The 9,748-nt window shown below is 42.9% G+C and overlaps 1 protein-coding gene across 1 annotated transcript; it reads right to left on the bottom strand.

The window, feature by feature from the left end:
• Window positions 1–5,073: 5,073 nt before the first annotated feature.
• On the bottom strand, window positions 5,074–5,856 carry LOC110838597 (protein CFDP2-like). The gene is made up of 2 exons (XM_022081910.2): window positions 5,570–5,856; window positions 5,074–5,458 (listed from the first exon to the last, which is right to left on the bottom strand). Exons 1-2 carry the CDS (start codon window positions 5,854–5,856, stop codon window positions 5,074–5,076), a joined length of 672 nt encoding a protein of 223 aa, XP_021937602.2.
• Window positions 5,857–9,748: the final 3,892 nt, after the last annotated feature.

Below are 9,748 nucleotides of genomic sequence, written 5' to 3'. Positions count from 1 at the left end.
GGAAGGCGAGCCAGTTGTTTGTTAACTATTCGTCGTTTTTCATCACCAGTAACTCTACCGTCACTGAAGGACCTTTTGCCGCCTCATAAACGGGAGATTTCTTAATCTTTTTAAACATTACTAGGACCCCTTGGATGAATGATCAGTCCATCGCAAGGCCAGGACAGGACAGCACAACAGAGAAAGACGCAGACTAGCAACCATCCATACCTTGAGCGGGATTCGAACCCACGATCCCAGTATCCGAGTGATCAAGGCCCATGCCTCCAGACCATTCTGGCATTTTTTCTTGTTTTAATATTTTTAAAAGGTTACCTTTCGCGTAAGTTTTTAAACTGTTGTCGTAGGCTGCGCGGTGTCGCCGTCGCCCGTGGCCTGGGACTGAGGTCAATCTCCCATACGTCACAAGGAGCAGGTTTGCTTCAGGCGGGCCTTAATGAACCTCTCTTACCCGGTACGGAGAAAGTAGTATTAATTTACTTGTAGAAGCTTTCAACGTCAAACAATTTCATTTGTGAAGATGAATTTAACTTTGTCTTTAAAAGCCTTTTTACCCTTCCTCCAGTCACGAGTGGGTGCGTTTTAAACTCCGTTGTTCCAATTACCGGGAACTGCGAGGAGAATAGACCGACCCCCTTTGCCCGTAAAGGAATTGGCAGTCGACAAGAGATACTACGTGTTCTGGTGGGTTATATAAAGAGTGAAGTTTCCATGCTTTTCCTCAGTTGTAATACAAATGTCAGTGTATAATTCGAAAGAAGCAGGGCGAAAATCCAGAATGATTCTTCCTGAAGCCGTAGGGGTTTTCAGTCAACCTTTCTGGGTTTAACTCATAGACACCCATCGACCTAAAGTTCTTTTAGTAGGAGGGCGAGTTGCCTAATGGGGTCATCCTCGCACAAGTAACAGCAGCCCGTGGTCTGAGCATGTCGAGGCCTTCAGCCAAGACAAAACTACCCAGTTATAATTTACAAGGCACTGTTTACCGATTCCACCTATGCGAATTGTCTAAGCTAGGGAATGTTAGGTTCTTGGCTCTCTGATTCGTGCTCTGATGGTGCTTGACAGGCTGACAAAGAAAGATTTCCAGGGATGCTTCCAGGCTTGGCAGCGGCGCTGGGATCGTTGTGTTCACTCCCAGGGGAACTACTTCGAGGGTGACGGATGAATTTAATACCTGAGATAAGTGTACGGGTTTTTATACGCGCAGTCTTGAAACCTTCCGATCGCACCTCGTATATAGAAGATTTGTTACACGTGCCAGTGTATATCAAGTTCGCTCCATGCGTTAATAGTTGGAAAATATTAAAGTTGAACGCAACTGTGACTTCCCGGTTTCCGTCAGGAACTGCTATAAACAGCTAATTTAATTTTATTTCTTTTGTGAAGCGATAATTTACTGATGTCGGGAAAACCTTGTAGCCCTTGACGGTGAGTCATGCAGTTTCAGCCGGGAGCTGGGGAGTGACAGTTACATTTAAATTTATCTGCGAACGCACTATATTACAGAGAATACAGCAAGAAGGGCACACAAGACGTAGCTACGTCCAATCGGTACGATAACTGCACGAAGTATTCCAATACCACGCAGACTGCAACAGAACACAAATAACATATGAAAACGAGGTTCAGTGCATCACAGTAGTGACATCTACAAATGCGAACTACGAATGACAGTCTACGGGTGATAATTTTAATTCTTTATCAGTGTTATTGACATATTTAAAACTAATAGAACATTATCCATAACTTTTTGAAATGTGCTTGGTGCTTCTGAAAGTCCAAATTCCATAGCGAAAACTTGCAAATGGTGTTACAAATCCAGTTTTGTCTCTATCCTCAATTTTGATAGGAATATTCCAATACGCGTTTTAATATCTATAAGAGTAAAATATTTGCTCCCTGCCATGAGTGACAAGTTATTTTTCATATCCGGAATAGGATAGACAGGCGTTTGAGTCACTGCTTTGAGTGCTCTGAAATCTGTACAAAATCTGTATTTAGGAGATCCATCTGGTGATTTCTTTGGTACCAAGATTACTGGTGCTGCCCATGGCGTAATTACTCCTTTAGTAAGCATTTCATCTAATTGTCTTTTCATTTCATCTTTGAGCGCAAACGGTACTCGGTACGGATTCTTCTTAATTGGTAACGCATCTCCTGTGCGTATCTCATGCCAACCTTTAGTCGTACAGGGTAACTCTCCTGTGTCTTCATCCTTAAATAAATCTCTGTACTCCTCGAGTACTGGGGCTATCGCTTCAAATTCGTCTTTTGTCAAGTGGCTTAGCTTCTTCCCAAATGCATGAATCATATCCTCTTTAAACTTTGACGGTTTCTTACTCACCGTACTTATCTGACTATGGGCCCATGTGGTTACAAATAGGTCATCGTGCAGGATTTCCGTGGTTTCTAACACAATATTCTTCCATTCATGAAGTGACTGTTGGGGGACGAATCGGATCGTCATATTAAATTCAAAATTTATGAACAGTTACGTTGCGGGGGTATTTAAAGCGGGATCGCGTTGGTGCATTCTTCTTGCCCTTCTTGCTCTCGCGCGCGCTCAGAAAGTTTGATTCGTCAAGGCAAGCAGACAGTTTCTGCTTCATTCTTCAAATTGCAAGTATAAGTACAACAGCCGAATCATTACGCTGCCTCCGACCAGAGTAATTGCAGATTCCACTTGTCGCAAATCCCGCTCCAACTATCACAGTCCCCATATAATCCCTGAGAGTCGGAGAATCTTGCTCTCCGACAAATCCTACACCAATTATTCCTTATATCCTTCCACATATCCAAATTTATATCTCGCGCTGTAACTGCACGCTACTGGGTTTGATCCCGGGGCATCCAAAGGAAGAAGACGAGTCGTCTACGAAAGGGCGGTGACACGACGTACGGTGGAAGCATCTATATTAACCCCGTGAGACAATCTCCCTTTTGATGTCTCCACTGGTCTATGATACTAATTCTTCGAATTACACTAACATCTCTAGGGGTGGTTTTCCTTTTTCTATGGGACATGTCCACGGATCCCGTCTCCTTATGCAGCTTCATGATCCGTGAAACGCTGGATTTCCCGACGCCGACTGCTTTTGCTATCTGCCTAGCAGTAAGTGAAGTGTTTTCGCCTAAAGCGATTGATTATTTTAGCTCGTTTACGAGGCGTGATGTCCAAGATGTATTTAATAAAAAAGTTTTCCAATGAAAATTGTGAACTACTTAATCACGTCCTCAGCCTATGAAATATCAATTCCGACTAAAGTGGAAGTGTAAATAATACCAGAGTAACACAACAGACAGATATCGCTCTGCTGCAAGTCTAAACTTGCGCGTGTCCATTGCAGAGCTTGGACTTAGCGTTCCTTCGCTTGTCCCAACTAATTCGCTCAGTACTGTAGACTGAAAGGTTGCTGGGGCCGTCTTTAACCCGAAAGGTAGTCTCTTGTAGGCCCAGTGACCTTGCGGTTTTTTCTCTGTCTTCTTCCCGGAGCTCGATCTGGTGGTGTCCCATTACCATGTCCATGCACGAAAAATACTTGGACTGTCCTAATTGATCCGATATCTCGGATGTTTCAGAAAGTGGGTGTGCATTTCCCACCGTTTTCTCATTCTGACGCCGGCCTCCGGGTTTTCTCTCCACTCGCGTCTAACTTCTTTGGTCCTATCAAAAGTGGACTGTTCCTTCTTCTACCAATCTAGTCACTTGTCTTTCTACCTCCGCCTTTTGGGATTCTGGTAGCCTCTGCGGTTTTGTGTTTTAACGCGTTAAATTCTTTATGAAGTTCTTTTTTTGTATTATTTTCCATTTCGGAAATGAGATTCTGCTTGGAAGCCGTGATTGGTTTGTGATCACGACGCTCTGATTGTTAAGTTTTCCCGTGCCTTGTAATATGGTATCTATTGGTTCCTTATCAGGACACAGGATAGTGATGGTATCCTTAGAAGGAATAACATATTTAGATCGGGTAAATTTCCTGGCCACTCCAATACCTTAAAATGTTGCTGGGTAAAAAGCTCTTAGCAAGCTTAGAATTGTGGCATGGAGCCAGATCCTGTTGAAATACCCCATCGCCGTTAGGAAACAGCTTCCGTTGTGTATTTAATTGTCCGTTTTCCTCAATAATGTGTTTTTTATCTCTGACAGTCCCCTTGCAGGAACGAAAACTATCTGCTCCTTTGAAAGCTCTAAAAGTTAACTTGTTCCAGCTCTGAGTAATATTTTCCATCCTGTTCGTCCAACGTTCCGAACAATGTATGCGATATTGTCCCTGTGATCCAAATAAGCTTCTCTTAAAACGGTCTGAATTCGAAGCTCGTTGGGTCAGTTCTGATAACGTAACTTTCACAGACTCAATCTGAAGTAGATTTCTATGTACATGCTTGATCGTGGACCTGTATTTTGTTAAATTCTCCCAATCTTAACGTTCGTGTGTTTGACGAAACTCTTTAGTGAACTCGGCTTCTTTTCTAACGGTTTCGAAATTTTCATCAGCACGAGCTAAATCCACGTCACTAGACAGTCACAATACATATCATTGATTGACAACACGCATGGACGTGCACATCACATAGTTTATTTGTGTTTGTACACACTCGCGTTTCTGGTTTTCTCATCGTCAATCTCGATCTGTTTTTCATTAAATTTCATAATTTTTTTTTCTTGTCTCGTCTGTCCAGTCTCTTTCGCCTAAGGGCCTCTTGCCATAAGATATTTTTTGGCATCGCGAAGTATGTATTGTCACCTTTAATCTCCTTCACTATGCATTTTTTCTTTAAAAAGTCTGTGAGATTCTTCCACTGCGTATAAATTATATGTACATGATCACGCTGCCGTCTATAACCCTCGTTCACATGATCTTATCGAGCATAGCCTGTGTAATCCATGCCTTCCTTGGTATCCTTTTCATCCTACCAACCTTTTCTTCTAGTGCCACTGTTAGGCACTTCTTGACATTCCTCCATTCCTCTTCAACGCTTTCGCCTTCACTTTCACTTAATTTTCCTTCCAATTCTGCTCTTACTTCGTCTCGCGCGCTCTCCAGGTCCCATCTCTTCTTCATCACCCCCCTACTCCTGATTTTCTTCATTCTGGGGCTGACGTTTGCAACTAACTGAGTCGATGTCCGCTGATGGCACTGTCGTCACATCCTTTACGCTATTCCTAAATCGTTGCTTCACTAAGATATAGTCTATCTGGTATCTGCTCCTGTCTCCTGTGATGCTTCTTGAACCATTTCTTCGGCAGAAGTCAACCATCATGTCCCCTCTCCTATTCCTTATTCCCAGTCCATGATGGCTGACAATGTTGTTTTCTGCTCCTTTCCCCACGACACTGTTCCAGTCTCCCATTTTTATGGTTTGCACTTTCCCTCTTCCTTCTGTCTTCTCATATATTATTTCCACTTCTTCATCGTCATGATCCGATGTTGCATTATCAGAATATCCACTGGTTCTGCATTCAACTTGATATACATCAGTCTGTCACTACACGCTTGCACTTTGATTATACTTTTCTTGATCCATTTCTGCATCACTATTGCAACACCTCTTTCAGAACTCTCACCTCCCGAGTAGTACATGATAGTTTCCAGACTCGAAATCACCTTGATCCCTCCATCGAACTTCGCTGACACCCACAATGCACACATTATTTTTATCAATTTCGATCTTCAGATTTTCCAGTTTTCCTCCCTGTTGTAGTGTCCTGACGTTCCACGTTCCTATGGTGAATTTCGTAAAAGAATTCTCCTGCCTGATACCTTCTCCCGAGACAGTCCTCGCCCGGAGATCCGAATGGAGGACTAGTTTACCTCCGGATTGTTTTGTCTCTGGAGAAAGCATCATGCACATTGTGACTGCTCCTGTTGGGCAGAAGCTGTCCTGGAAAAAAGTACTGTGGTAGTTTTTCCACATCGCAGGACCACAACCATTAAAGCTGCTCCAGCCTCGAACCGGTCCCGGATCATTTCCTTCACGCTTCAAGCTGGTAATAGTGGTCGCTGCTGCCCTCCACTGTGCTAGTGTTTGTCCGCCCCGGGTATTTCATTTCCCATATCTGGGAAGCATTCCCCTATCCGCAACCTGGGGAGGCGCCCGATGGGGGACTAGCAACCCCCTGAGGGTAAAAAAAAGTACCGAATTAAAAATTAATTATAAGGATAAGTTAGTGCTTTATTGCAAAGACAAAAAATTGCTAAACACACAACAATTTTATTGCATCCTCCTTTACTTTTCATTATGTAATTTACAAATTTGTGTATTGTCCAGTCCATGAACTATTCTTCCTTTGAAAGGACCTGCGGTGACGCCAGAGCCTTGAATCCTGAAACCAGCCACTGTTAGAAGGAGTGTTTCATTCTTGTTCCTTCAACGCTCTATCAACTGATAATGTTGCGTATCCATTGATTAAACATGCCAGGATGGTTGTGAATCATAAATTGCGAGAGTACATTCTGTGCTTGCTTTAAAGTAACTGAGAAGAACCAGGAAACTGGGGTTAGCCGATACCAACATGTTAGTTTAATGTGATTGGATAAAGCCGATATTTTGGGCGTGTTTTAAGGGGGGGCAGGAATTGGATCGATTTTTTTTAGATTATGGTGCCACAGACTTTAATTAATCTGACAGGCGGCTTCGAATGGCGGATGCTAAGTTTGTTATGAATTGTGAATGGGACAGGGCGAATGTGCAAATGGATTTGAGGAACTGCTGAGGAATTTGCCTTCGAGAAGGTGCGGATTGGCTCGTACAAGATTCGAACTGGAAATCGCTTGGATAACCTCTCAGCTTTGTCTTGAGTACTTCGTGGTTTTACTTTCGTTAAGTTAGAGAATTTTCTGGCGTTGAATCTGATTCTGCCTCAGATAATTCGTTGATGCGATAATTGTTCCTGTGCTCAGGCGTCATCTTCACGCTTCGTCCTGCTTTACCCTCGGTGGTCAGGGAATACGAGGCTAGCTGAGCCCCAGAAACAGACTGGCCGCAGAGAGGGCGGGAACTTTGCCCCGTAGTCCACACAAAACCAGGATCACGATCGACTATGGCCGCCAGATACGGAGTGTTTCGAATAAGCATTCGCGGACAGCCGACAAGGGGTGATCCTCCGACTTGTGGTTCGTCGCGGGGCTAACAATTCCAGACCGTGAGAATAATAAATTGTTCCGAAATGTTGGACTAAGCGCACTCAAAGATAAAAAACAAATGACTGTTCTTACGCTCATTTGCTCTTTAACGCGATCCATGCAAAATAAGCATATGTCTATGTTGGCTAATATGATAGGTGGGTATTATATTTTTCATACATGCCTACAATTTGGACTTGAGAATTTTATAGTTGTATTTTGTGGCTTATATTAATCCACAGTTCGTTCCAGAATCTCTTTTTTTGGCAATTTTAATAAAGAACATTGTGAATTCTATGCCGAATTCCGCTGGGCTGACACAAATCTAATTACTTTTTAAAAAGGCTTCCAGTGCACTCTGTTCACGCCAGATTTAATGAAGAAATGTTGGCTGATTTGGTGACTGGATCAGAGGGACAGGTTCGTATGCAGCTCGTAAAAGTAACGTAAATGGTTTCACTGCCTCATTTCATTCGTGATCTTAAAACGTGTGTTCCATAGAGCGTTCTTTCACGCAGGCGAAATCTGTCCAACTAAAATCAATATTATTGAGCGGTAGCGGATGCACTCTATTGAGTAGTCTTGGTACTATGAGCATTGATGATCGAGGAGAGCGGGGTTCATACTCGCTGAGCCATCTCTCGGGGCAATAAAGAAGTTCAGCCGGTTTTGGTAGCTCTATCAATAAAGTGAATTAGCATTACGATCTACTTTACTCCCAGTTTCCGAAATTTGACATTTTAGACTCCCAGATTCCTGTGGCCGTGTAATCAGTGCAAGTTATGCCTAGAATTAGGATGTGTAATCTTGAAACGGTATTTATGGATAGAATGTGCACGCTGATACTCCAGAGACCAAAGCAACTTGTGCTCCTAAATGTCATACAAGGGAATGGTCCAGTTGGTCAGGTCAAAAGGCACTTGTAAGGCTGTGAAAGATTTGATAAATCGCACACCCGATACATATGTTAAATTTGAACCAAGAAGCATAAGACGCAGATCAACGTAACAAGACAAGCTTGGTATTGATGTTTCTAATTTCTGTGACAGTTATCGTGCACAGATTTGTAGATAGTTTTATTAGATGCGTTTTGTGAGCTGTTTGATTTCTGATATATTTATGAGCTTGTGTGTGTGCGTCAGACATTTCTGAAGTCTTTCACATTCTTACCAGCACCTGGCCCACAGACTTCTTTGGAAATACTCCAGTGCTGGTGTCATGTGTGTGAATTTGAACTGCACATTCCAATTTTGGACACATTTTGTGCACCCTTTTATAGTGTATTGGCAGCTCATATTTACCCATCAAACTACGTACATCTCAGCCCTCGTGGCTAATGTCCGCCAACACCTCAAAACAGTGAAGGAAGCCTTGGGGGTAAAAACTTGCGTCGTTAAATAAACCACGAATAAATAACAAATCATGGAAACCAACGACCTAATAGAGACTCGAACCGAGGACTGTGTATCCGTGTCTGTGACCTTAGACCCCGAAATTTCCTCTCCGAAACTAAAGAAATTTTCATTGACGTCATTCTTTTTCGCGGTTGCGTTCCAGTGAACAGAAACCATCCTGTCGGGACTCGAACTCAGTGTCGAGGCCTTCGTTTCCGTAATCTTCTCTTCGAAGCAAAAAATTCTGATCCTGGTGCCTTTCTTCTGTCTCGCTTAGTTTCCGAGCTACAGGAACCGCCCTTGAAGGAAATCGAACCCAGGACACTTTTCCCGTGTTCTGACCTTCCTGTGATCTCTCATTGGTCAAAATGAATAATCGGGATTCGAAGCAAGGAAACACTTTTCCTCGCCCAGGGGCGATGGGTTCAACAGTGCCCGGGCCCCTCAAAAATCGTCTTTAAAATTAAACAATTTTCTCCGTGGCATCCCAACAATTACTCCATTCACACACAGAAGAAGGCAATGGCAAACCACTTCTGGATCATCTGCCAAGAACGTATATGAACAGGTCCCAGTCCGAGGAAAGGATGGAAGGATCCTGTTCATATGGACCTGTCGTCAGACAGAACACTAATAATAATAAAACATAAAATACGACGATAATTTTAAACAAGGGCAAATTAAATTACAAAATTTACTTCAAGCCTCTTTTCATCACCTTTAAATTTATTTCCTTTTACACAGAAAGTATTTAATATTAATTATTGACTTCGTATATTTAGGATGGAATGTAACCAAATTATAACTTGTAGTAATTAAAATTTGTATTTCTTTAACTACAAATAATGTGTAAACACGAAACGCAGTCGTTTTTATAAAATACGAAAACCTGCGCGAGAAAGATTGGAATTCGTAAAGCACACCTGTGACGCAGACGTGCAACAGTCTCGATTGGCAGGCCATAAGGTTCATTTTTCATTTCTTATGCACGCCTGAATGAACCGAATTGATCGCCTTTTCTCACTGTTGCGCAATACGTGACGTCACGCGTTGTATGGGTATAAATAGCAGTTGCCAACCGCCAACTGCAGTGAGAAATGGGATGAGGACTGCAGTGAGGACTGGTACAAACACTGCAATGGGGTCTGGGCGAGGACTGCATTGAGAAATGGGACGAGGACTGCACTGAGGTCTGGGACGAGGACTGCAGTGAGAACTGGGACGAGC

This window comes from Zootermopsis nevadensis, unplaced genomic scaffold (assembly GCF_977971745.1).
Source record: "Zootermopsis nevadensis isolate Lab colony 2312 unplaced genomic scaffold, Znev_1.0 Znev_ptg000058l, whole genome shotgun sequence".
Taxonomy (NCBI): Eukaryota; Metazoa; Arthropoda; class Insecta; order Blattodea; family Termopsidae; genus Zootermopsis; species Zootermopsis nevadensis.
Note: the sequence above shows the minus strand (reverse complement) of the source record. Positions and strands in the feature narration are given on the sequence as shown.